Consider the following 26,103-nt stretch of genomic DNA (forward strand, 5'->3'; position numbering starts at 1 on the left):
GAGCATCGTCTTTTACCTCTATCCTCCAAACGTTGGGACTCGCTCAACGCAGCAACGAGCTCTCTCTCCACACCATGGCGCTCAGCTGCGAAGCCGAGTGCTCCAAGACGGCACAGAGGCGATCGCATAGACCTCGATCCTCCAAAGCTCGCAAGCTGAGAGCCACCTGGGCATCCGCGTTGCTGCTAGTTACGGCCACTACCGGAGTCGATGCCCTCTTCGGTATCGGGGAGAAGCGCTTCAAGTACGAAGGGCTCATCAATGCGGGCAGTCTAGGCCTCGACAGCATCGACGGCCAAATAGCAGCCTGGGGCGATTGGAATGGGGATCAATTCGTAGACGCCATCGTTGTCGACTCCGCCCGGCAGACCGCCAACATACACACGTGGGACCGCACCAGCTTCTCTTTCAGTAGCAGCCCAGCGGCATCCGTTCAGCTCGCATCAGGCAACAAGATCAGCAATGTTGTTGCAGCTGATGTCAATTACGATGGCAGGCTCGATCTGCTCATCATGTCGCAGAGCACTTCTTCTTCCTCGAAGCAGCTCTCCATGGACGTCTTTCTCGGCAAAGTAGACCTAAGCGGCTTCGAATCAATACCTCTCACTGCACCGTCATCGACGTTAGCGCAACCCATCACGTTTGATGCTTCAGGCGATATGCAGATGGACCTGCTCGGCATCCCCTATTCCGACACCGATGCAACCGAGCTCAAGATCTGGCGCAACCTTCTGGCCAACTCGTCCAACACGACAGCCGCCTTTGACATCACAGTTGCTCCCCTCCTCGATGCCACCAAAGCACCCGCATGCAAGCTCGCCAACCCGCACAGCTCCGCCTTTGTCGATCTCAACGGCGACTGCCTCGCCGACCTCTTCCTCGTCTGTTCCGAAGAGTCCCTCTTCAGCTCCAAACTCACCTACCAGATCTGGACGGCTGTCAAGCCGGACGCGAAGGGCAACGGATCGGGCTTCCAGCTGGCTTCCACCGGCGAGCTTCCACCCGGCACAGGAGCGCTCAGCTTCGGCGATGTTGATCGCGATGGCACCATCGACGTCATCTTTCCGACGTGCGATCGAGGTGGTGGGAACTGCTACATCAATGTTGCGTTCAACCATCAGATTCCACTCTGTTCGCCACGCATCGATGGTTTCTTTGGTGGTGGACCCGGCTATGGGCCTCTGTCGTTGAACAAGAAAAGAGCGAATACGACCCCTCGCCAAGCCAGTGCTTCTCCCGGCCTGCAGTGCAGAGAAGCAGAAGATCTCTGCGTAGCCGACGACCACTTCCACCTCGACTTTAGCATCAACAAAGACAATGCCAATCTGCTGCGCGTGCCTATCGACAAACTGACGGGCGACAGCCGCATCCTGCTCACCGACCCGCTCGCGCCCTCGTACCTCGCCCTGCCCAACGCGCTTCACCTCGGCGACTACAACAAGGACGGCTATCCGGATCTGCTCGTCGTCACCGTGCCCGACAAGCTCGCCTCGGGTGGCCGCAACAACGCGCAGGGGTCGGGCGAGACGCGCGTGCACATCCTGCGCAACCTCGAGTGCCGTCGCGTGCCCAACAGCGAGAAGGCCGGTCTGGGTTGCTCGCCGGACCGACCCGAGGGGCGGACGTTCATCAAGGTCACTGCCGGCGCCAACGCCCTCGAGACGCTGCGCGACGTGCGTAGTGCGAGCTGGCTCGACATTGATGAGGATGGCACGCTGGACATTCTGCTGCAGCGCACGCCCACTTCTTCGGAAGGCACCAATTCCGCCCGACGCATCACGTTCGTCCAGAACAACTACTTTCACGATTCGTTCTTCCTCAAGGCCCTGACGCTCAACGGGGCCTGTCCGGGGATGTGTGAGCCAGATAATGCACCGCGCTTCCAACCGTGGGGGACGAACTACGGTGGGGCGTCGTACAAGTTCACCGTTCTGGACCCGAACGGTGTTCGACGCGCCCAACAGGTTGGGCAGCTCCCGCAAACCGCCTATCGCAGCCTCCTCACTCCGTACAGCTACTTTGGCTTGGGTAGGACGAACAACTACGTCGAGAGTCTGTTTGTCGGCTCGACGCGCCGGCAGGAGGAACATTACCTGGCGCTCGAAGGCGTCATTCCGAACAGTCAGGTGGTGATCAACCCATGGCAAGGCGGGAAGGGGAGTGAGAAGGAAGGCGGTGGACCGGGAACCTGGACCAAGCAGCTGTATTTGCATCCGGGAGACTGGATCCCGTGGGTGACGGTGGTGCTCATCACCACGATCGTCGGGTTGGCCGTGGTGGTGATTGTCCTGCATGTCAATGAGAGGAGGGAGGACGAGCGGGAGAGGAAACGCGCCGTTCACGCTATCAACTTTGATGCGTTGTAGTCCGCATCTTCACTCTGTCTCACGACTTGGATGCTTCGGAAGTCAATCTTCACCGCTCTGGTTTCGTCTGATGTGAGTGTCTGCAAAGGTGGGCAGGGATGGTTGGATTTTTGTGGCCGTGTCGTGTAAATGAAAATGGACCTCGCGTCGGGGCGCGAAGCCTTTCGAGACCAACACTTTTTTCCGCCCTTCTTCTTTGCGTATCGCTTCACCTCCAACTTGGCACCTGACTCGTCACACCTTTGCCCATCTCCACACGCACAAGCCAGCATGACAGCAACACATCCCACACCATCCCAACCAACGGCTGAGACCCGCTCCATGCGAACGGGCGTGCTGATCCACCCGTCGCACGCGCAATCAGGTCGCTTCCTCGTCCTCCCGCACCCGCGCACGCTCGTGCCCACCTACTACCTCTCCCTCCCCTCCTCCTCCTCCTCCGCCGCGGGACTACTCGAACTCACAACACTGCAAGATACGCGCTACTCCCGCTCGTGGATGCTCTCGCATCTCAACCAGGTGCTCTCCTCGGGTCAACTGGAGATTCTTGCGCCCGTAGATGTGCGATTTCTCCTCATCTCGCTGCTGAGCCTGTTAAGCGGGGGCTATCGGTCTGTGGAGGATTGCTTTGAGCAGGTGGCGCTGGATTTGTGGGCGAACCGCAAGGAGGCGTTGTCGAGCAGCGTGCCCGAGGTCAAGGCTGCCGAAGGAGGAATGGAGGAGGTCTGGTCGGACGTTGTGGCCTTCGGCAACCTAGATGGCGTCCAGGAGGCAATGCGGGACGTATGCGACACCCAAACGCTCCCCACAGGCGATCAAGCCTTTCGACTGTCTCAGGAGAAGACATTTGCTCTGCTCAATACGAAGCTCGCCCGTCTCAGCGAGAGAACTACATTCGTCCAAGCACCCAACACCCTAGGCAGAAGCTTCGAACGCAGGTGGACGAGCGATTCGGATCCCACCCCCTACCTCACCACCGAGGCAGAGGATTGCGATGAAGCTAAAAAATTGAGAAGCAGAATCGCCGCCGAAGTCATCGCTACCAATCTACCGCCCAAGCTGGCCGCAGAGTACTTTGCGCATTTGGGCATCAGTCTCGATTGAATGGAATGCAACGAATCGCAACACACACAGGGGGTTCCTAATGCGGTCAGTAAGCGTGTGCTTTGTGAGTGCAAACCCGTCAAAATCGGCCAAAGATGGAATCAGGCGTTACACGCAGCGAGCTGTTATCGAAAAGTATATTGCATGACGTGGAACAAAGGCAGAGACTCAAAACAACCAGTGGCGGCTGGACAGCGTCGTAATCTTGCTGCGGATCACAGCCGCCTCTCGCTTGAGTTTTCGAGATGAAAGAAAGGATGCTACGAAAGAACGACGGACCACTTGGGTCGCCGCTCAGCGCTGCAGGTGGTCAGCCCAGATGTTGGCCGCGATCTCCGCCTCGGCCCTGTCGCCGTTGGCCAACAGCTTCTCCTTGTTGTACAGCAGCTCCTCCCTGGTCTCGGTCGAGTACTCTGTGTTCTGCGTCTCGACAATGGCGTCCACCGGGCAGGCTTCTTGGCAGAAGCCGCAGTAGATACACTTGGTCATGTCGATGTCGTACCTGGTGGTCCTCCTAGCGCCGTCCTCACGGGGTTCGCTCTCGATGGTGATGGCCTGGGCGGGGCAGATGGCTTCGCACAGCTTGCATGCGATGCAGCGCTCCTCACCGGTAGGGTAACGACGGAGGGCGTGCTCACCTCGGAATCGTGGCGAGAGCGGTCCCTTCTCGAACGGGTACATGATGGTGTACGGTGGGCGGAAGAAGTTCTCCAGCACGATCCACATGCCGCGAAGGATCTCGGTGAAGAAGAAGAGCTGGCCGGCCTTGTCGAGCGCAGAAGGGCCGACGGAGTAGTCTGGGTAGACAGGCGCATCACGAACTTGCGACTGCTCCGCAGACGCGTCGTAGGTCGCCGTCTGGGTGATCTCTGGGGAAGGAGGCTGCGCGGAGGGGGCGACCTGCGTGGGGCCGGTCTGGGGTGTGGCCAGCGAGCGCGCGATTGAAGAAGAGAAGAGTCGCGCGTTGTAGAGCGTTGTCGATGGCGCAGCGGTGGCGAAGCGGAGCGGTGCGACCGCGGCAGTAGAGGAGGAAGCGTACGATCGGCTGGCGAGGACTGCCGAACGCAGCAGAGATCGGTTCAATGAGGCGGCCATGATGGGTATGTAATTCGACGTCAAGATCGTCGAAGTGGTGTTGGTGAGGATGAGGCGGAGAGGATGCTGAAAGCCTGCGGGTGTGCGATGAACCGCTTGTCGAGCTGTCTGAGCGATGCCAGTGTTGAAAGAAGAGTAGGGATGACCGAAGTGAGGTGAGGGGAGAGAAGATGACGGCGGCGACGAGGGTTGACCTTGAATCGTCGGTGTGAATGATCGCGCGGAAATTTGGCTTGGGCTGGTCGAGCTGGATGGGTGGCTGAGGCTGAGCGTCAGCAGCTCGCTTTCTTCCCTGATTTGAAATCAGCCTCGCTTTGTCGCGCTTGCAGACCGGCAATCGTCGAACCCATGACCTCTTTGAATACAAATCCGTCGATCTCGAAATACGAGAATTCAAGTCAAGCGCTCGAGCTCAATTGATTTTGAGGGCGACCAATGACAGCCATTCGAATTGGTCATACCTCGACAGAAAATCAGGCTTGCAGCGCCTGTATCTTTGGTCCACTGACGCACGGCTTCCGAAATAGCCTACACCTGACAAGGAAGAAATCGCGCTCCTCTGCCAGGCCGAGATTTGGTAATGGCAGAGATAGAGAGACAGCTGCTGGTGACTTTGGAAAGAACCTCGTCGCTACTCCACCTCCTCGTTCTTGACACCAACACCATCTCTACCCCTTCTCAACTCGACGGTGTGCGACCCATTCATCAACATGGCAGCTCTCCGAACATCCTCGCGCACGCTTCTGCGCTCCGTCGCCGCCGCAGCGGCCCGCACCAACGCTGTCGCTGGCAGTTCTTCCCGCACCGTCGCTCGTCGATCGCTCACCACCTCGGCCGTCCGCTCCTCCGACTCGCTCTTCGTGCACCGCAATACGGACTACAACAACCCGGACATCCCCTTCGAGTTCAACGCTGAGAATGCCAAGCAGGCGCAAGAGATCATCTCGTACTACCCGCCTCAGTACAAGAAGGCGGCCGTCATCCCGCTGCTCGACCTCGGGCAGCGTCAGAACTCGGGCTGGGTCTCGATTTCGGTCATGAACTACGTCGCCAAGCTGCTCGAGATGCCGCCTATGCGCGTCTACGAGGTGGCGACGTTCTACACCATGTTCAACCGCGAACCGGTAGGCAAGTACTTTTTGCAGCTCTGCACCACCACGCCGTGCATGCTCGGCGGTTGTGGCTCCACCAAGATCCTCGAAGCCCTCGAGGGCAAGTTGGGCATCAAGGCCGGTCAGACCACCGAGGACAAGAAGTTTACCTTGGTGGAAGTCGAGTGCTTGGGCGCTTGCGCTAATGCACCCATGATTCAGATCAACGATGATTACTACGAGGATTTGACCCCGGAGAGCATGGTCAACATTATCGAGAAGTTGAGCAAGGGCGAGAAGGTCAAGCCCGGCCCCCAGTCGGGTCGCCACTCGTCCGAGGCCGCCACCGGAAGGACCGCTCTCACTTCAGAAGTAAGTCACCACTCGCCTCGATCGAATGGTCTGCTCGCGAGCATTTTGCTAACCTCTCTCTACGTACTATCACCCTTCCTCGATCGCATCGCAACAGCCATATGGACCAGGCAAGTTCTGCGTTCCCGACTTCGCCTGATTGCGTCTGTATCTTGTCGTTCCTTCATGCTAGATAATCTCGAATACCTCAGACAGACCGAACAGTAGAAGGCATGCCCTGAAGCTCTGCGACCACGCCATGCTCTCACGGTCGGCTCCTTCGTCACACACGCAAAGCCATGAGACAGGATGAGATTTTTGATCGGGACCATATGCACATGTTCTAGCCGCGCCTCTGGGATCAAGCGGAAACCATCAACGAAGCGAGGCTCGCCTCGGTCTGCACCACCTCGAGCGCCTGTTGCACCTCCAACCTCTTTCGCGACGCGGCGAGCCAGTCGGACGCGAGCAGCTTTGGCCAGCCCTTCAACTGGTTCAGCTCCCTCGTAGCCGAATCGAGGTCCTTGCGGTCGAGGTAGTACTCGGCCCTTGCGAGCACGGAGGGTACGTCTTCGCCCTGGACGAGGCCCTTTTTGTGAAAGAGGATGGGCGAGAGGGCTGCGCTAGCGAGGTGCGAGAGCACGCCCGCGGTTTCTGGCGAAGGCACGAGCGAGACCTGACGCAGACGCGGACCGACCTTGTTGTCGAACCACTGCTTGAGCGTCGTCAAGCTTTCGACACCCGTGTCGGCGGCGCCGCTGGCGTCGAGCGCTTCGATCGCGGCGGAGAGCACCGGATCCTCGCGCGCCTTGGACGTCCCCTTGAGCACCCTGAGCTGCTCAGCAAAGGGCACCTTGGTCGCCGACGCATCGTCCAGCGCATGCTGCACCGCCCGCACCGCCGTCCACAGCGTATGCACCGACACGTTCTCGTCCAGCACGCTGCTGTTGTCCAAACTCACCTTCTCGAGACTCTTCAACTCGGTCGCCAACTCGTCCAGCTTTGCGAGCCGTCCTCCGCGCTCCTCCTCCACCTTGGTCTTGATGTCCTTCATCCATCGACGTTGCAGCTCGATCCCCTGGGCGATGACCTCCTCCTTGAGCCGCTCGTTGATGATCTCGCTCTGCGTGGCCAGCTCCTTCTCGAGCTTCTCCTTGAACTGGGACATCTGCTTGGTGCGCTCCTCCTCGAACGACTTTTGCCAGTCCGACTCGCGGCTCGTCAGCTTGTTGGCGGCTTCTTCGGACTGCTTGGAGATCTGAGCCTCGTATCGCTTGGCTTGGGCGGCAAGGCTGTCCTCGACGCGCTTGGCTTCTTGGCGCTTGATGGCTTCAAGACGCTGGCTCAGACGCTCGAGGTCGACCTGCGCGTTTTCGATGACGCCCTTGGCGACGGCGCCCGAGGAAGGCGTCTCTTTGAGGAACGTGGTGAGTTCGTCGATGGTGCCGGCGAGCTGGGCGATCATGGGCTCGGAAGCCGAGAGGCTCTTGATCGAAGGTGCGAGCAGAGGCAGCTTGGGTGCCTCGGGATCGGGACGCAAGCGAGCGTTAGGCTTCTCGGGCGCCTTGAGACCACGGTCGAGACGCGGAGCAGCATAGCCGACGGGAGGCTCGTGGTTGACGGGCAGCTCGCCGGTGTAGGTCTCCTTGACCTGCTCCTTGGGACCCGTGCCGGTGGAAGCGCTCTTGGTCGGAGCAGCCTTGGTGTTGGCCCCGATATCCGTCTGGACCTGGACGCTGTCGATCGCACGCTGAAGCACGCCGCGACCATCCTGCTTGACCTCGGCCGCTTCCCCACGCACCTTGGCCTCGGCGCGCTCAGCAGCCGCCTTGGCGCGGTTGACCAGCTCCGTTGTCTTGTCCTGCACCGTCTTGAGCGCCGACTCGGCCTCGTCCTCGACCTTGCTCGCGCCAGACTTGAGCTTCTGCGCCAACTTGTCCGCCTCGCCCTTGACCGTGTCGCGCGCCTCTGCGACGCGGAGTCGCGCATCACGCGCGTCAATCCCAGCCGGCGCAGCATCCCCGTTGAGCACACGCTCGACAGCACCGCTCACGCTGCCGTACGCAGTCTTGGTGACATCGATCGCCTTGTCGCCGTAGCCGCCGAGGTTGATGTTCTTGATCTCCTGACCGACATCGTGCGTGTCGAGGTAGTCGATGATGCGCTCTCCTCCGGGAATGCTCTCGACGAAGAAGTGGTGGTATCGGTCATTGTTGAGGGCAGCGACGGTCGAGATGCCATAGAAAAGGGTAGCGCCGACGGTCGAGATGGCAAAGAAGCGGCCCAGGCCGGATCTGGAGGTTCCATCGGCGGCTGTAGCGTACGAACGAGCGCCGTTGACGGTGCGGGAGCGGGCGGCAGACGAAGGCGTAAGCGCGGCGGCTCTGCGCAGAGCAGCGGCACGATTCATCATGTTGACCTTGCGGTTGCAGGGGATCGAATCTCCTCGCTGCGATTGGAAAAGGTGATAGGATGTGAGTGATGAATCAAAAGGAAGGGTGATGCGACGATGTGCTGGCTGGAAGAAGTTGTGGAGGATCTTGACGGTGCCGAGCTCGAGCTTGAACAACAGCCAACCACGCTCGGTCTGAGCGAGACCGTCAGGCGCTGGTGCTCAAGATCAAGAAGAACTCTCGCAGCTGCCTTTGGATTCAGCTCTGTGCGTAAATCGGGTCGCAGGCCAGCCGCACGATCACACACTGGAATTCCGGCTCAAAAAATTCAACCGCGAATCGGAAGAAGCCGCGACTTGACGGATCCGAGAGGGTCTCAAGCTTGCTTTGGTGCTCACAGATACCGCCCCTATATACTGTAGCTCTTTCTATCTCGATCTTCTTTGTCAGGTCACGAGCGGCTCAGAACCCAAGCTGATTCGACTCGCTCAAGCGCAGCAAAAGGCCTCGTCAGAAGCTCATGGCCTTGAAAAGCTCATCAAGAAACGCATTGTAGAGACGTCGATCAGGCCATGGCTCATTGAGCAGCTCAATCCCGTCTGACATTGTTGCGTCTGCTGCGAAGCCAAAAGTAGGTGGAACCGAGACATTGTTCAATGATGTGCAGATGCTAGAAGTACATGGAATGCGATGAAGATGAGAAGCGCACGAAACAGTTCGTGAAACAAGGAGCAGTCGGGACATTGTCAACCGACGCGGGGTGCAGTGATGGGACCAGTTGCTGTTATGAGATTTGAGCGCGGATGTCAAAGCAGACTGGACCGGGCCAGCGCCGAGCAGGCAATATAGCTTGTGCAATAGCAGCGCTGGCCCTGCCCAATGCTCGACTTATTCGAGAGCAGCCGCACTGGAAGCACGGGGCGAAAGGGACCCCTCTTGCTGCGGCGGCAGCTCTTCGATGACACGATACGGGACGTGCACCGACACTTTGGTTTGAGCGACGCGACCACGGCCCGAGAGGCTGCTGCGCGGGCTGTGGTCCGAGAGTGTCGCTTGAGCGAGGAACGACAGCGCTGCCGAGGACACAGCAGCCGAATTGACCGATGTCGTCACGGTCTCTTTGGCCAGCATCTTGTTTGGGCCAAAGGCAGAGTAGAGTCCTGGACCGCGCAACGACGCATCAGCGTCGCGACCGCCCAACGACGAGCGACGGCTCATCCAGTCGGGCAGCTGATACCAGATGTCGTGCACCGGCTCCTTCTTCTCCTTGTAGGCGCTGAAGCGGAGCGCCTCGTGAGTCGCGCGCGCATTGCCCGCCAGAGCCCAGTCGAACTCGGATTCGTCCGAGACCGAGCTGTGGTTGCTCCAGTACGATCCAGCGTAGGACTGTGAGGACGCCAGCCCGCTCGAGACGCGGCTCGGCTCAGGCGACGACGCCTTTGAGCCCGACGTCGAGGCGGGCAGAGACACGCTCGTCGCTGCTGCCTTGGCGGAACGACTCGGCGTGCGCCAGCTGGACTTCGGCTCCTGCTGCACGAGGAAGCGCGGGTGAGGCGAGGATGGCGGAGCAGAGCTGGCTGCACGACCCCAATCGAAGCCAGATGGCTCGGCGATGGCCTTGCGAGCAGCGCGCAAGAGGCCGATATTGCCGGCTCCCATGATCATGGGCAGGTTGGCCAGGTCAAGGATCATGTTGGAAGGCAACGCCTTGCTGCTCGAAGCAACTTTGCGACGTCGACGTTCCAAGACGCCTGAAGCCCGGCTCTCGGAGCAGGAGCGAGCCAGAGACGGACGCAGCATGGAGGGTCCCGAGGGTTCGACGAAGAGCGTCGACTTGGACGAGGATGGCTCAGGCGCACTTGAGGTCCTCTGCACGCTAGGTCTGCGGCTGCCGCTGTCCATGATGCATGAGGGCTCAACGTATTCGTCGTCGTCCGATGAAAAGTGCTTCGCCGACGCAGCAGCAGTCGCCAGAGGTGCGCCGCTCAAAGGGCTCTCGGGCAAGTTGGAGGCGTCGGTGGAGAAGCGGAAGGATGAGAGCGTGGCTTGCACGTCGCGACACGCCGGGTTGAGCGATCGTCTTGACGACAGGCTGGGATAGCTGGCAGTCGCATGGCTTGGGCCGGCCTCGTTGTGTATTCTGGTGACCATGTTGGTGGTGTGGTGAACACTTGGTAGATTAGCGGGAGCAGTAGTACAGTTCCGGAGCGGTGCAGCGGTAACCAAGGCGCGGTGGCGGAGTGACGAAGCGCGAATGCAGATGCCGCAGATTCCAGAGCGGAAGGTGGAGCAGCTGGAGTAGTGTGACCTTCGAGACGTTAGCAGGACATGATAGAAAGCAAGATGAAAGCACCGAGTGTCGATGTGTAGACTGCTGGAATAGGGGAAGGGAGTCGCGAGTCGCAAGTCGCAAGTCGCAAGCTAGGAGACCAAGAGGTGACGACCTGCTAGCTACAGCAGGCTTCTTGACGGGGTGCAGGTGGCGAGAAGGCTGATGGTGATGTGGTCGTACGGACCTTGTCGTGTGTGTGTGTGTGTGAGAGAGAGAGAGAGAGAGCAAGGATGCGAAGAGAAGGAACAGACTCGAAGTGATGAGATCTGCGGTCTGGGAAGCAAGCGAACAGGCAGATAAGGGAAGAGCCAGCGCGGATTAGGGCTTGTCTGTCAGCGTCGGACCCTGTTCATTGTGTGAAGCTGCTTTCTTGCAAGCGAGGCAGTCGCTCTGGGGAGAAGCGGAGCGTCGGCCAAGTGAGGAGCGATAGAGCGCAATCCAAGGGTCAACCAGCTGACGATAAATTGAAAAACAAGACTCAGACGAGGTGCGCGATATGGGATTCTCGTCATCCCTTGCATATTGGCCTTTCGAGAGGAGCAGCTTCAGCCAGCCAGCAGCGCACGAACTTGCAGCCAGCAGCAGCTGAGTGTGGAAGTCGACGGAGCAGCATCGGTCCAAGAGACACTGGCAGGGAGCGGAGAGCGGATTAACTCTCTCTCCGCCTCTTTCTGCGTTCAGAGCGTGTCATTTCGTGGCTGGAGGGCTTGCAGAAAATCATGGCGTCGCGAGGCATGCTGACAAGACACAGACAGAAGTCGTACATGCTCACTGCTGGCTGCAAAAAGGGGGAACAAACAATGACACAGTCTCAGTGAGCCGGCAGAGGAGTTGGAAAAGGCGTCTTTACGCTGCTGCTCGATGACATCTCTCCCTCTCTCCCCTCAAATGTGCCTCTGTGGAAGTGGCTCGTCGGTCTTGCGCGGGATCGAAGGCAATATTGATGTTCCTAGCTGCTGCACTAGGCTGCTGGCCGTTTCGATCTCCGTCAAACCTTGAAATTTCGACAACGTTTTGATCGCGCGAGAGTGAAGATCAGCTCCCTCTCTCCCCCCTCTCTCTGCAGACCTTGACTCAATTCAAGCATGATTGAGACCCTGTCTGCAGCTGCCTCTCATTGTGCCCGAGCGAGTGTGGTCGTCAGACGCCATCCCATCTCAAGCCACCGAGATGCAGATCTCGCCACGCCCTCGGCTTTGCTCTTGTGCAAAGCAGTCGCAAGCATCCTCGTTGTTCTTCCATGTCAATATAACGCAAAACATGTGCTGAGTTGTGAGCTAAGCCTTGCGGTGGACGTCACTGATGTGTTTGTGCACACGGTTGAACCCTTTCTGCCCAGACAAAAGGGAAAGGGTTCCCGCGTGGCTCCAAGCGAGCACCTCGGCTACACCCTCACCACTGTCGGACTTTCTTCGTGAGAAAAAACTCGCATCAGGCCTCAACCCTAGCTTGCATCTCCAGCTGCAGGTCCATCCTGATCCACGCAAAGATTTGCTCAAGCAGCATCACGAGTCTTGCACGCTGCCGCGGTCTGCTCTTCCCAGTGCTTAGAAAGCAACTGCTCTGTGAGCATCTTTGGCAACGGCGTCACTGCAGGTCGCTTCGAGTGTCCTTCCAGGCGTGTTTTCATCGACGCAGACGCGAGGCCGGATCCTCCTTGTCATGACCAGCACGCTGTGTTCGTAGATGCCTTGACTGATCATTCGACAGGCGAAAGCTGAAGTGACTTTCATTGTCTTTGCGATGCAGGAGCGATGTGTGCTGGACAGCGGCAGGAACGGCTTTGGTGAGGGGAGAGCTCTTTGCGGCACGCACTTTACCCGCACAGCGGAGCTACGGGTCCCGAAGCAGCGATGGAAGTACAAGAACAACGGACAGGGCTCGTACCCGAACAATAGCTGTGCTTCTTTGCCCCTGCGTTAGCTTGCACCGAGGCGGGGTTACTTTCGCACCTCATCATCCACAGAACCGGCCCACTGGACCGGCATGGTTGCAAGCAACAGGATGAGCAACGAGCGGACCGGCGAAGATGCTGTACGACTCCGACCTCAGTCTTGACAGTCATCGGCCTGACGTCGGCCCCTTTTGCCGCCGAACGCGCTTCACCCGCACGTAATTAGAGCGAATCTGCAAAAGCATCGCGACCCTGCCCGATCAGTGGAGCTGCCTCATCGGGCGGCCATCTCGAGCCGTTCCTTGCAGTCGAGCCCGGCGGAGACAAGCTTAGATCCGCTGCATACTGTCGGATGTGGGGGCTTCCGCCTGACAGTGAAGAACGCCCCGGTGAAGCTGTCTTGCGGCAAACTGGCGTACCAGAAGCCAGTCATCGATGAAACTGCAAAGGAAGGAAGAGAAATTGAGGCTGCAAAAAGCCGCACAAAAATGTCCACAGGCGACCTTTGACGACATCGCAGTGAACGTTGTCGGACGACGAGGGCAGGTCATCGTACAGCATCTGACCATCATAGAAGCTTTCACCAAGAGGCTCGTCGACAGCTCATGGCTTGCCCGTCAGAAACGATTCGCGGCTGAGTGACGAGGGCGAGGTCAAATTTCCCGCATTGTTAGGCCGACGCACAGACACGGCTTTCAGCGCGGCGTCTTTGCCGTCAGTGCCGGCAATGCTTTTAAGCCTCACGCTTTACTACGGATCTTCGAGCTCCGCATCTGGCAAGTAGTAGCCGGGCTACGATCGACGCTCGACTCCTTCCACCTTGACCGTTCACAACAATTGTACCCCCTGCCATCGATCACAAAAGAAGGCAGAAGGAATCAAGATGCTGCCCACATCGTTGCAGAACAGCGCACTCGGCGCTGACGAGAAGCGCCCTGCAAGTCTCTCGACCGTCAAGTCGCGGAAGGGAGGAGCGAAATGGACCGCCGTTCTGGCTATGGTCGTGGGAGCGATGGCTTTGACGTTCCTGTCGCTGGACAATGCAGCATCCAACGCAGTCAACGATAGTCTGTGGAAGGTCACCCTCTCGCTGCAAGCCCACACAGACGCGTCGCTCGACGGCCTTTGCCCTCAACAGAAGCCGTACGACCTGAAGGACGGCCTGGCGGACCTTGATCGCAACCTTCTTGCTTCAAGGCTCAGCGCAGCGGTCCAGATCGACACCACCGTCGGAGACGAATGGCCTGATCCGGATCAGGTGCCCGAGCCATGGGAAGCCTTCCCGCGCTTCGCTGACTGGCTCAAGAACGAGTTCCCTCGTGTCCACGACAAGCTTGACCTGGAGAAGGTCCACCACCACGGCCTGCTCTACACGTGGAAGGGCAGCGACGACTCGCTGAAGCCGCTGCTCATGATGGCGCACCAGGACGTCGTTCCTGTCAACCAAGGCACCCTCGACCAATGGCGTCACCCGCCATTCGACGGCTTCATCGACGAAAAGACCGAGACAGTGTGGGGACGCGGCTCGACCGACTGCAAGGCGTGGCTGGTCAGTCTGCTCTCTTCCGTCGAGGAGCTGCTCGCCAAGGAATGGGAGCCCAAGCGCACCATCCTCTTCAGCTTCGGCTTCGACGAAGAGTCGGGAGGAAAGCAGGGTGCCGGCCACCTGTCCAAGCGCATCGAGGAGATCTGGGGTCAGGACAGCATCGCCATGATCATCGACGAGGGCAATCCCACCATCGCTGCGTCCGACGAGATGGGCCCCGGCATCGCTATTGCCATGCCAGGTATCGCCGAGAAGGGCTCGGTCGATGTCGAGGTGACGGTCGAGTCGGCTGGCGGTCACTCATCGCAGGCGGGCGCACACACCTCGATCGGGCTTCTCGCGCGGATCGTGACGCAGCTTGAAGACAAGCGCGATCGACTGGACGAGTCCAAGATCGGTGGGCCGCAGCTGCAATTCCTGCAGTGCATCCGAGATGGTCCGCGTATCCCCGGAGCCCTTCGCTCGGCCCTCAAGGACCTCGAGTGGGCCTCCAAATCGTCTTTCGAGCATCTTTCCGCCTACGCGACGTTGCAAAGCGTGCTGCCCAACTCGTTCACCACGTACGTGCTGCAAGCCGTCAACGCGTGGTCGGGCCGTGGACGCCAGCGACGCATTCACCAAGCCAGGGAGCGCGTGGTGCACGCCATGCCCGCACCGCTCCAGACGCAATTCATAACCACCACTGCCGTCGACATCATCCACGGCGGCGTCAAGTTCAACGCTCTCCCCGAAAGCGCCACTGCCTGGGTGGACCATCGCATCGCCATCACGAGCAACTTTGCCGAGCTCAAGCAGCATTACATCGACGCCCTTGCCTCCGTTGCCGGGCAGTTTAACATGGAAATGCATGCATTTGGCGAGCACGTACTCAACGCTACTTCGCCGGTGGGAGCTTCGAAGCTGACGATCAAGGAGGCGCGTGGTGCGTTGGAACCTGCACCATGGACACCGCTGGAGGGCGACAAGGCCAAGCCGTGGAAACTCTTCTCGCAGCTCGTCCGATCCGTCTGGGTCAATGAGGACGGGGAACCGGTGAGAGTGACTCCTTCGATCATGCAGGGCAACACGGATACGCGCTACTACCACAACCTCACGCACAACATCATCCGCTTTGGACCATCGAGCATCAAGCCGGACAAGACGGGCTTGGGTGCACTGACAGGCGTTCACACGGTCAACGAGCACTATCCCATCCAGGGCCTGGCGGACAGCACCAACTTTTACACTGCCCTCTTCCGCGCTGTCAGCGTCGAAGAGATCTGAGTTCGTGTAGCAATGACATTCTGTTCTACAACGGCATTTCTCTGTTGTACATTCCGCTGTGTCCACGAGGTGAGAGTCTTCTCTGAATCAACCGCTCCACGAGGCCCGGATATTGTCAAACATGCCACGATACACATCGTCGCGCGCCTTCACCGACTCGGGCGTCACAGGCATCTTGTCCCACGCGTGCTCTTCCCTCTCGACGCTGACCCAGGTGATCCTCTTGTCCTTCTCGGTGTGCTTGACCTCTTCGAAGTACTTGTGCGCTGTGTTGTGGAGAAGGTCGACGTCGCCACAAGCGATGAAGAGTCTGTTGGGGAAGCGACTCGTGTCGAGGCCTCGGATTCTGAACTTGGGTTCCTGGCGAGTGGAGAGGATGGGCACGTAGCTGCTGTTGAACAGACCGACGATTGCGGGTTTGAGATGGATGCCGCTCCTCGGCTGGTAGGGTGTGGGGCGCTCGGGCGGGGTGGGTGCGACGTCGACGGGTGGGTAGAGGCACGATACGGCGCTGATCCTCTGCGGACCAAACTTGTTTCCCGACGTGAGAGCCAGGGCTGCACCAGCACTGAACCCGGACAGAGCCACCTTGGTCACATCGAATCGATCGCTTTGCGAGAGCACCCACTTGACCACGTCCTCTGCATCGTTGTGACCAGAGGGATAGGGATATTCAGGGCCTTTACGGTAGTCGCAGTCTAGCACGATGCAGCCGAGCGCCTTGACCGCCTGAACGATGTATTCGCGGTCCTCGCCCCAGCTTGGGATGAGATAGCCGCTGCCGTGCCAGTTGACAATCACGGGCAAAGTCGATGACGCAGCACCACCAGCGGGCCGGTAGAGGTCGACACCGATCGATCGGCCCTTGTCCCGCGATGGAACGCGCAACACCTCGCGCGTGATGGACGACGGAAGTGGCCGGTTGCGCAGATACCGCTCTGTGCCACGACGAAGGTAGACCGTGCCGCGGAAGAAGGTCGCGGCGAGCTTGAGAAGCCAGTACCACGGCGAAAGGATGCTGTGTCCCATGATGACGACGACGGCGACGTGCGGAAAATTCCGAGATGAAGGAAGCCGAAATGAATGCGGAGGTCGAGGTGGGAAGTCGAGCTTATCCGGCAGGGGCGTGTACAAGGTACGGTGTGATTGTGGTTGCCGAGCGAAGCTTCATTCCTGAATCGGCGGCTAAGGCGAGTAACCGATCCGGAGGCTCTGCTTACTCCTTACCAGCTGAGAAGGAGGTGCTGACCCGTGACTTCCGCTCGAAAATCTGACCTTGTTAGACTTTTCAGATGCTTTGTATCGACGATACCGCGTCCACTACTTTGCCAACGAGGCTTCCGAGAGCTGGAAGGGCGGTATCGGTTTCGTGACCAAGGTGGCCATCGAGAAGCACATGCCTCAGCCCGCCGACGACATCCAGATCCTTTATTGTGGACCACCTGCAATGCGCGAGGCCGTGTTGAAGCACCTCGATGTGCTTGGATACGAGAAGGCTCGCTCCGCGAGCAAGCTCGAGCACCAGGTCTTCTGCTGATGGGTCTGAAAGCCATTAGACGAACAGAAGTAGAGATCTCACACTGCGTTTCAGAAAAAGTGGTCCGGGCGGCGTTCACAGAGCCAAGCCAGACGACACGCATCAAGGGTCCCAAAGATGCTTCTCTGCGTCGGAGAATAGGCAATTTGGCAGTTCATCCGACAACAGGACTTGCACCGGCGAGGCATGGTCGAGTCAACGCACCCTCCCTGCTCTCCCCGCCAAGAGCCTGGCAGGCCTGCAAAGAAGTCAATCTACGTCACGCAAGCTGACACTGCCATGTTGGGATCCGATGCAACTGATCGTCGTTGTGCAGCTCGGGTTGACGTGCAACGGTAAACACAGGTTTGGATTTAAAGATTTCCACGTCGCCTGAAGTCCGAGGTTGTTTGACATTTTGCCGCCGCTTGCTGAGACAAGGAAGGTCGACACTCAGTTCAGCGGAATTCGATCGAGTTCAATGTTATCGCAAGGCTTGTTTGATCATAGACATGGGGACATCGAGGGCGATCCGAACCAGTGTAACGATTGGGCGACGATCGCTCTCCAGAGACGATGAGCTTGTTTCCGAGGTCAGAGCGTCTACGTGGTGGCAAGCAAAGCGCGCTACCGAAGTGCATTGATAACACTCAGTACAACATCCACCCGAAGCTGCTTGCAGTCCGCGCTACTGGCGCACTAGCGTCCTCGAGACATCAGATGTTCTCTGCTCTAATGCACGCACGAGCTATGGCGCTTCCTTCTTCACAGAACAACCAGACAATGGAGACAATGGAAGCCGATTCCTACCAAGTTTCATGCCGAAAACGGTGAAGCGTGCGATCCGTCACAAAGTGCCCGCTCGCTTAAGGGCCGGACCGTCGGAGCTGCGAATCCGCCTGCGACACTACTTCTCTGCATTGCTTTGGCCCTGTGCATGCAACTTGGAACCACCCTCGCTGTCCTCGCCGCATCGTCCTTCTTGGCCTCGACTGTCGCACAGCTTGGTTTCGCCTTTGGCACATGCACGCCCGGAAATCCGGAACTCGTTTCACAAACATTCGTCCGCGGCCTGCCACATGCTGATCAGCCTGCGGTTCGCCCTCTTCTGCACATGCAAGACGTGTTCCTTCTCGTCCCGCCCGGTCGTGCGTGTGGTGCTCCTGTTTGATCCTGACGGGATCCGCGTGCCGTAGAGACAGCAGTCCAGTGGCCTGCAACGCGGTTCCCTCGCCGGAGTTCAGGCGACTCGCATCATGCTTTCCGATGGATTCGAGCTCCCGTCCTCATGAGTACGAAGCTTATTGTTGTTGACTGCAACACCGTGTGCATCATGCGAAGTGACTGATCAAAGCCTGTCATTGTTCCTACCCAAGGCGAGCTGATTGAAGTTCTCCCGACACTCAGCGCTGCGACTGCAGCAGGATCCCAGCGCCCACTGACCCCTTTGGTCCCAGCGCCCACTGACCCCTTTGGTCCTAGCGCACACTGACCTCTTTGCCCGCCAGGGACGATTCATATAAGGGCTGCTCTGGGCCTGGACGATCACGGCTGCCCCTCCTCATCTCGCATCTCCCCTTCCCACTCATCCGTATCTCTGCTCCGCTCGCTTTCCATAGACAAAGTCGAAATGCTGCAACTCCTCCTGCTCGCCGTCATGGCAGGCAACGTCCTTGCTGGCGACTTCACTGTTAAAATCCGACCCAGGCAGACCATGACGTATCCTACGCCTTTCGAGATCCCGACACTAGCACAGACGCCACAGGAATGGATGGACGCACTCTCTGCTGCCACCGCTGCCGGCAAGATCCCCAACATCGCCCCCGCCCAGCTCGTCGACGGCAACCCGGTCTACGCCAACAATGCCGGCTTCGATAGCAGTACCTGCTCCTGGACCGTCACAAAATGCACCGGGAGCAACGACATTGTCAACGCTCCTCCCCATCAGATGGCGGTCGGCTTCGATGACGGCCCCACCGAAAACAGTGGCGATCTGTACGGCTTCCTCAGCCAGGTCAACCAGTCTGCCACCCACTACATGATCGGCTCCAACGTCTACTCGTATCCGCAACAGTTCGCCCAAGCGGTCGCCGAAGGCAACCAGCACTTTGCCGTTCACACCTGGTCTCATCACCTCTGCTCCACCCTCACCAACCAGCAGCTCGTTGCCGAGCTCGGATGGACCATGCAGATCATTGCCGACAAGAGCGGCGGCTACATCCCCAAGTTCTGGCGACCGCCCCAGGGAGACATCGACAACCGAGTGCGTGCCATCGCCGAGGAGATCTTTGGCCTCACCGTCGTGATCTGGAACAAAGACACCAATGACTGGTGCCTGCAGGACGACGGCACTTCTGCCTGCCCCGGCGAGGATCCGGGTAAAGACTACGCCTCGGTCGCGGCTGCCGCCTCGGCCGGTATCAACGGTCCCCAGCAGAACGGGTTGATCATGCTGGAGCACGAGCTCACACACCAATCCATCAAGGTGTTCAAAGACTACTACCCGCAACTCAAGGGTCTTGGCTGGACTCCCAACAATGTCGCCGATGTCTTCAACATGCCCTGGTACAAGAACGCATGGGACAACGAGCAGACGCCCCAGAAAGGTGGCGTCTTGGACACCTTCACTCTCGGTGCTAGCCCTTCCCCTGACGACTCTTCCAGCTCGACAACAGCAACCGCTTCGAGCACGTCGAAGACCAGTGCACCCTCTTCTAGCGCGCCCACATCCACCCACAGCGCGTCTACAAGGTCAGGGTCCGCTTCGGCGCCGCAGAAAACCTCCAAGCAGAGCATCACGACGAACGGCGCTGCTGGCTTTGGTCCCGCGTCTTTTGGCATTGCTGGCCTCGCAAGTATCGCTGCCATCGTCGCAAGTCTTCTGTAATCACACACACTCGTTTTGTAGCAACGCACATAGACCTAGCTGCGGCTTGCATCCTCTTTCGCACATCTATCACGGACACTTTCTCTTGCTTCGACACTCAATATACCCATACGTCTTCTGCATCCACACAACACCTGCTTGAGCTTGTCTGAGCGATGCAAAGGCTCCTTCGCATCTGCACAGTCGTTCTCTTTGCTCAGGACCCGTTGGACGTCGCCTTAACGACGCCGTCAACGTCGTTGCAAAATCCAAGCAAGTGTGAGGACTTGACTTCAAACATGTTGACCAAAAATACACGCGTCCGCGCTGTCAGAAGGAACAGATCTGCTACTCACGTGACTGTCATTTTTGAGAATTGCGGCTTGCACTGTGCGTCCTTCCTTCTGAGCTTCCTCATCATCGACTCACCAGCAACTACACCCGCTTTGTCATCTTCTTGCTCACGATCACGATCACCTTCATCGCTTGATCGCACGTCACTCGGACTTGGGCTCGGAAAGTGCTTCTTCTTACCGGCCTTGCCGAACATCGACGGATGCACTCGATCTGATCAATCCACGTTCGGCACCCACAGAAGCTGCGCATCGAGCCCGAATCCGAGCCGCCATCTCGTCGCGCTCGTCGACATTTGCGGGCCAGCAGGCTCTCTCCCAGCAATGCCGCTGCCATATACACCATACAAGCTTGCGTCGGCATCGCTTGCGGCGCCATCAGCCCTGGTCGGCCAGAATCGCGACGAAGATGCCGTCGCTGTGCCCACTCCTCATCATCCGGGCTCGGAAGGTGAAGCCGAGCCCACCAACGTAGCTCAACATCACGCTGTCGACGCTCGTCTCTACTTTCCTTCTTCCTCGTCCCATCACTTCGACGGAGGGTACGTCTTGGCGCGGGTGGTTGCAGGAGGCCGGGAGCTGCAGCTGCTGTGGTCCACCATCGGCGACCAGACCGCTGTTGCAGGCTCCTCGTCCAAGGCGCTAACAAGGAAGCAAGACACCTTTTCAGCATCGCTCAGCCCAAAGTTGGCATCTGAACCTGCACGGTCCTTCCTCTTTCCGGCACCACTGCTGCCCGGCATCGGTCTGTTCGCCGATCCTACTCCGAGCAAACTCTACGTGATCGCAGTCACCACGACAGGCTTCCTCTATCGACTCGTCTTCTCGGCGCCACATCTCTTCCACGACTCCAGACTAGCATCCGACTGGTCCTCAGAATACCGCATTCAGCACATCGCTTCGTCAGACTCGGTCCTCTCCGCTTCGATCCGCGGCGCAGCAAACGCCGCCCAGCTCTACGTGATCGACTCCGGCCTTGCTCTCGTGACGTGCGCCGATGGCACCATTGTCAAGCTCAGCCGCTCGAGCAGTGGCTCCAGAGACACCAATGACGGTGCTTGGAAGGAGAACGTGCTTCGGCCAACGTCGTTCCTGTCGGGCGTCTCCCGCTTCTTCGGCAGGTCCAACGCCATCTCCGACTCTGAATCGTCTCCGAGCTACGCTCTCTCGCTCGATGTGTTTTCGGGCGAACATGGCAACGCCCTGGCTTTTGCAGCCAGCCGAGACCGCAAGCTGCGCGTGTGGAATCTGCTGACCGACTCGTGCATCCGGACGATCGACCTGCCGCTGCAGATGGACTCGCTGGCGTCGAGCGAGAGGCAGTTGGTCGTCAAGGAGGACGAGAGCGCGAGCGCATCGGAAGGCTCCGAGACACAAGCGTACTTCAGCACGGTCTCACGGCCTTTCGTCAAGGTCTTCACGCCTGGCTCGGATGACAGAGAAGGATATGGCTTGTACGTTCTGGCCTACATCCCAGCTTCGCCTCCTTCTGGCAACTTCTTTGCACTCTACGGCGTCGAGCTTGAAGACACCAAAGGCTCCTCGGGCGGACTCGGCGAAGTCACGCTCCTGTGGCAGAAGCGCTGCGACGCCGATACGCGCGGTCGCAATGTCGAGCTGCGAGACGTGCTCTTCACACCACAGGGCGAGCGAGGAGATGGCTGGCTCATGTGGGCGTTGTGGGATGCCGGCGCCGGCCCCATCCTCAAGTACGCCAAGGTCGGCGTAGAGGCAGCCAACCCCGACGAAAGCTCCATGAGCATCCGATCGATGGCCGAGGATCTCTCCAAAGACGATTGGCGCACGGTCTCTTCCGAACGCGTCTACAGGCCGCTACACGGAGAAGACTTCGAAGCTACACTCGAGGCGACCAGGGAGGTGATCGATGCTGCAGACATCTTTATCGAACGTGTTCTCGAGCCCGGCCGCTTCTCTGAGGCGACCTTGCGACTCGCCCTCTCGACCTACAAAGAAGTCTCCTCGTCTTCCGCTGACCCACCGTCGACCCTGTTCGCAAGCCTCCGCGACGAGGTGGCGGCGACAGTCGCAAGCGGATGCCGGCTCGAGAACGACCCAAGGACCGGCGGCCCGATGTACGAGAAGCTCTACGCTGCCCGCGTTCGCGAGTGGATGCGCTTCGTCGGGCTTGCAGAGCAGATCGAGGCGGCAGCGCGGTGGCCCATCGGGCTGTCACTTCCAGCGTCCAGCTTCGATGGCGGCAAAGGCGACGGCGAGCCGGTCGTTCCACTTGTCATCAGCAGAGACACCATCGCGCTGCCGGTCAACGAGGACGAAGCGAGCATCATCGAACGGCTACAGCGAAACCTCTTCGGCGCGCCAAGCAAGGTGCGCCCTGGTGCTGCTTCCGACTTTGCTAACGAGGAGCGAGCCTTGCTCATCCACGCGGCAGACTCACACCCGACCAACATCCTGCCCACGCTGGGTCGAACTTCCGCTACCGTCGCCGAAGTGCTCACCCTGGTGGAGTCGGCTTCCGAGCTTACATCCTGCTTCACTGCGCCAGAGCTGGAAGCGTTTGCTGCAGGCCTGCAGAACCTCCTCTCCGACTCACTCAAGATCTCGGTCAAAGAAGCACTCGCCGACGTCTGGAGCAACAACTTTGCTGCACTCGGCGGTGAAGAGGCAAGCGAGGTTGTAGCTCGCATCGCTACCGAACTCGGCGCGAGCCTCGACAGCACATTGACGGACATGGCAGTACTACTCAGCGAGACCGCCAGCGGTGCCAGCACACCCAACAACGTATCTTCTGTCGCATCGACCGACCTCGGCTCCGCTCTCGCCGCGGATGGGCTCGTTCAGACCCTCACGTCTCGTCATCGTCTTGCTGTTTCGTTCATGCTCCTGCTCTCTGCTCTGGCCGCGGAAGACAAGATGGCCGATGTGGTGGACAACGAGAGCAGACAGATCGCTTCCGCTCTGAGCATTTTCCAGTCGCTCGGTGCTGCGCTGCAACTTGCCCGCACCGATGCTGCTCTCCAAGTCGCCGGCAATGCGACCGACATGGCCGAATCGGACTCGATCGTCGCCAAGCTCAACCAAATGTCGGTGGCCGGACGCAAGAGTCGCGAGCCGCATCACTTTGCCGCGCCGACGCTGCTGCACCAGTGCGTGCGCGATGAAGTTCTCAGCACATCCAGCGCCTCCGCTGAGGATGCTGGGCTGGGCTTCTCGCTGAAAATAGCCGTGCTGAGGAGCCTCTGGTCGCTCGGCCTGACGGATCTGCGCGACACGCTGGCTGCCGGTGCCAAGCCCCTGTTGCCCTACTTGAACGAGCGCCACACGTCGCTCGCCTTCGCTGTTCTGGTGCAGGGCTATCCGCTCGCCGCCGAGACGTTCCTGTCCAGCTTCCCACAGACTTCAGCAGGCGAATACGTGCGAGCTCGTGCGCTCGTCCAGCTGCAGAGCCTCGACGACGCCAGCACGGCCTTTGAGAATGTGGTACCCGCGCTCGAGCTGGTCCCCACCGCACGCAACCGAGCCAACAACGGGCTGTTTGAGCTCCTTCCCTCCTCCATCACCAGCTTGGAAGGCGAGCACCGCGTCGCGACGTACCTCCGCCACGTGGCGCGCTTCTTCGAGCCCTTCGAGGCGTACGAGTACATCATCCGGTTCCTGCAATCGAGCATCGAGGCCGTCGGCACCTACTCTGACCCGTCCGGCATCACGGCGGCACCCAAGGAGGTGTGGTTCACCATCTTCCGCAGCCAGCTTGCGCTGGACGACTTCAACGCTGCCTACGCCACGGTGATGTCAACGCCGCACCAGGACGTGAGGAGGGACTGCCTGCGCCATCTGGTCAGCGTCATGTGCGAGAGCGGTCACATCCAGCCCTTGCTCCACTTCACCTTCCCGGGTTTGCAGAGCGAGGTGGAGAAGACGCTCTCGTTCAAGGCGCGCAACAGCGATGCGTTGTCTGAGCCGAATTACTACGCGGTGCTGTACGCGTATCATGTGTTTAGGGGCGACTGGAAGTCGGCGGGTGCGGTGATGTATCAGCAGGCAGAAAGGTTGGGTGAGCTGTACCGCGCTCCGGCGGACGGACGGGATGCTGTGGAGAGGTTTACGCTGGTGGCCGTCGAGCAGGCGCAGAGCTATTTGGCGAGTATCAATGCGCTGACGCTGTTGCAGGGGGAGCATGCGTGGTTTGCGCACGCGGCTGCGGAGGAGGCGGGCGATGAGGAGTCGCTGTTCGAAAGCAAGATACCTAGGGGTGCAGCGGTGAAGGGGAGCGATCTGACGCACTACATCCCCGCCTCGGCGTACAGCCAGCGTGTTCGGCCCATCCGCATCGTCAGCGTCGCAGATGTGCGACGCGAGTACACCCTCGCCTTGGCCAGGCTCGAGTTGGTCAAGCGGTACCCCGATTTGGCGCTGCCCACCACCGTGCTCAGGCCAACGGACGCCGTGCTGCTCTTTGTCAACTGCGGCGCATTCGACTCGGCCTTCTCCACAGCCTGGAGCCTTGGTGTCGACATGACGCCCATCTTTGCCGCGCTCACCGTCAAGGCTGTTGCTCTATCTCGCGCCAAGCTCGATCGCGACGCAGTGACACCCACTGAGGATGTCCATCCCGAGATTGCAGAGCTGCAAGAGGCGGACGAGGATGCAGCGGAACCGGAGGCGCTGTTCCTGGCGCAATCGGAAAAGTCGGCGTCATGGATAGGGCCTGCCGCGGAACGGGCGTGGCGCTTCGTACGCGAGCACCTGCGTATGTACGACGATGAGGAGGGACGATACCACCATGTCGTACTCTCGCGTGCTGCGGCATTGGATCACAGGGTCATCCCGGGCTGGTTGACGGGGTGGTTCACCGAGACGCACAACGCCGACGTGCTCCTGCGCGTATACATTGATAACGCGCTCGTCGTTGAGGCTGCCCGCTTTGCCATCGACAGGTTGCGCACGGCAACCAAACAGGTTGGAGGATTGACAAGGGCGAACGAGCAGTTCATCAGCGATCATGTTCTCGACACGATCCTGCTCAATCTGGATGCAAACGAGGGCACGGTGGTGCAAAGCAGGAAGGAGGAGGCGCGCAAGGCTAAGGGCGATCTGGAGCAGGCGAGACGCACCTATATCGAAGCGATTGGGAAGAGGGGTAGAACGCTCAAGCGACACGCAGAGGAAGATGCGTTCAGGAAAGAGAGGCGGGGCGAGCAGCTGCGTGCGTTCTGAATGCTTACCAGCAGAAGCTGCCGACAGTGTAGTTGCGGTGCACAATCAAGCACCTCCCAGATACTTTACGGTAGCAAAGCCATCCGTGTCATACTGTATGTGAGAACGAGCCAGGTGGTGGGTAAGCCTGAACGTGACGAGTCCGAAGGCCACCAGAAGACCGCTCCTGAACGTCCACGTGACAGGATGTTGATCCGCAGAAGCTCTCTGACGGACATCGGGGCGGCAGCTCATCAGAAGAATCGAGTCTCGATGTCGATGCTGATTCTCCCGTACGAGGCTACCTAGCATACCGCCGGCCGAATACAGAAGGTCTCGGTCTGCAAATAGGCTCACGGAGTAAGGAGATGCCCTAGAAAGGGGCCGGACGGAGCGCTTAGGCAGGACTGACGAGCTTCGAAAAAAAGGGCCTGCACAGCGCTTTCGGAAAAGACGGAAAGCTGAAAGTGTGGCTCATGCAGGCCATTGCATCGACTTTGGCTTTTTCGTAAGCCACGGTGGGACAGAAAGAGAGACTGACCTGCTGCCGTCGAATTCTCCGAAAGAGCGTCTCCGTCAAATCCGTGATTTTTCTTGGTGGAGCAAAGCGATGCCGGTCAAATGTTGTGCGGGGAGCGCGCCTGAGGCGGGTCGCTCGACCGACTGCAGCCTGCAAAGCATAGCTTGCCGTGAACTCCAGGTTGGTTGGCATGCCAACACCTGACGAGCCTCGACGAGCGAGACGAATATAAGTTTGT

General features: G+C 59.2%; 10 protein-coding genes across 10 annotated transcripts; 6 read left to right on the forward strand and 4 right to left on the reverse strand.

Moving 5' to 3' along the window:
- Positions 1–74: 74 nt before the first annotated feature.
- On the forward strand, positions 75–2,366 carry PSEUBRA_004473 (FG-GAP repeat; the record flags this gene model as incomplete). Its single annotated transcript, XM_016438001.1, has 1 exon — positions 75–2,366. The coding sequence occupies one exon, from the start codon at positions 75–77 to the stop codon at positions 2,364–2,366; it is 2,292 nt and encodes a 763-aa protein (XP_016291551.1).
- Positions 2,367–2,636: 270 nt separating this feature from the next.
- Positions 2,637–3,470, forward strand: PSEUBRA_004474 (Ribonuclease H2, subunit B; the record flags this gene model as incomplete). Its single annotated transcript, XM_016438004.1, has 1 exon — positions 2,637–3,470. One exon carries the CDS (start codon positions 2,637–2,639, stop codon positions 3,468–3,470), a length of 834 nt encoding a protein of 277 aa, XP_016291552.1.
- Positions 3,471–3,764: 294 nt separating this feature from the next.
- PSEUBRA_004475 (4Fe-4S binding domain protein) lies at positions 3,765–4,565 on the reverse strand (the record flags this gene model as incomplete). Its single annotated transcript, XM_016438008.1, has 1 exon — positions 3,765–4,565. One exon carries the CDS (start codon positions 4,563–4,565, stop codon positions 3,765–3,767), a length of 801 nt encoding a protein of 266 aa, XP_016291553.1.
- Positions 4,566–5,275: 710 nt separating this feature from the next.
- PSEUBRA_004476 (NADH-quinone oxidoreductase subunit E-like protein) lies at positions 5,276–6,167 on the forward strand (the record flags this gene model as incomplete). The annotated part of the gene is made up of 2 exons (XM_016437998.1): positions 5,276–6,028; positions 6,126–6,167. 2 exons carry the CDS (start codon positions 5,276–5,278, stop codon positions 6,165–6,167), a joined length of 795 nt encoding a protein of 264 aa, XP_016291554.1.
- Positions 6,168–6,368: 201 nt separating this feature from the next.
- On the reverse strand, positions 6,369–8,420 carry PSEUBRA_004477 (Mitochondrial inner membrane protein Mitofilin; the record flags this gene model as incomplete). The annotated part of the gene is made up of 1 exon (XM_016438006.1): positions 6,369–8,420. The coding sequence occupies one exon, from the start codon at positions 8,418–8,420 to the stop codon at positions 6,369–6,371; it is 2,052 nt and encodes a 683-aa protein (XP_016291555.1).
- Positions 8,421–9,288: 868 nt separating this feature from the next.
- On the reverse strand, positions 9,289–10,551 carry PSEUBRA_004478 (uncharacterized protein; the record flags this gene model as incomplete). The annotated part of the gene is made up of 1 exon (XM_016438016.2): positions 9,289–10,551. The coding sequence occupies one exon, from the start codon at positions 10,549–10,551 to the stop codon at positions 9,289–9,291; it is 1,263 nt and encodes a 420-aa protein (XP_016291556.2).
- Positions 10,552–13,509: 2,958 nt separating this feature from the next.
- Positions 13,510–15,435, forward strand: PSEUBRA_004479 (Peptidase M20; the record flags this gene model as incomplete). Its single annotated transcript, XM_016437992.1, has 1 exon — positions 13,510–15,435. The coding sequence occupies one exon, from the start codon at positions 13,510–13,512 to the stop codon at positions 15,433–15,435; it is 1,926 nt and encodes a 641-aa protein (XP_016291557.1).
- Positions 15,436–15,522: 87 nt separating this feature from the next.
- Positions 15,523–16,464, reverse strand: PSEUBRA_004480 (Alpha/beta hydrolase fold-3; the record flags this gene model as incomplete). Its single annotated transcript, XM_016438007.1, has 1 exon — positions 15,523–16,464. The coding sequence occupies one exon, from the start codon at positions 16,462–16,464 to the stop codon at positions 15,523–15,525; it is 942 nt and encodes a 313-aa protein (XP_016291558.1).
- Positions 16,465–18,581: 2,117 nt separating this feature from the next.
- PSEUBRA_004481 (Polysaccharide deacetylase) lies at positions 18,582–19,838 on the forward strand (the record flags this gene model as incomplete). Its single annotated transcript, XM_016438000.2, has 1 exon — positions 18,582–19,838. The coding sequence occupies one exon, from the start codon at positions 18,582–18,584 to the stop codon at positions 19,836–19,838; it is 1,257 nt and encodes a 418-aa protein (XP_016291560.2).
- Positions 19,839–20,494: 656 nt separating this feature from the next.
- PSEUBRA_004482 (Nucleoporin) lies at positions 20,495–25,366 on the forward strand (the record flags this gene model as incomplete). Its single annotated transcript, XM_016437991.1, has 1 exon — positions 20,495–25,366. One exon carries the CDS (start codon positions 20,495–20,497, stop codon positions 25,364–25,366), a length of 4,872 nt encoding a protein of 1,623 aa, XP_016291561.1.
- Between the last annotated feature and the right edge of the window lie 737 nt (positions 25,367–26,103).

This window comes from Kalmanozyma brasiliensis (genome assembly GCF_000497045.1).
Source record: "Kalmanozyma brasiliensis GHG001 unplaced genomic scaffold PSEUBRA_SCAF3, whole genome shotgun sequence".
Taxonomy (NCBI): domain Eukaryota; kingdom Fungi; phylum Basidiomycota; class Ustilaginomycetes; order Ustilaginales; genus Kalmanozyma; species Kalmanozyma brasiliensis.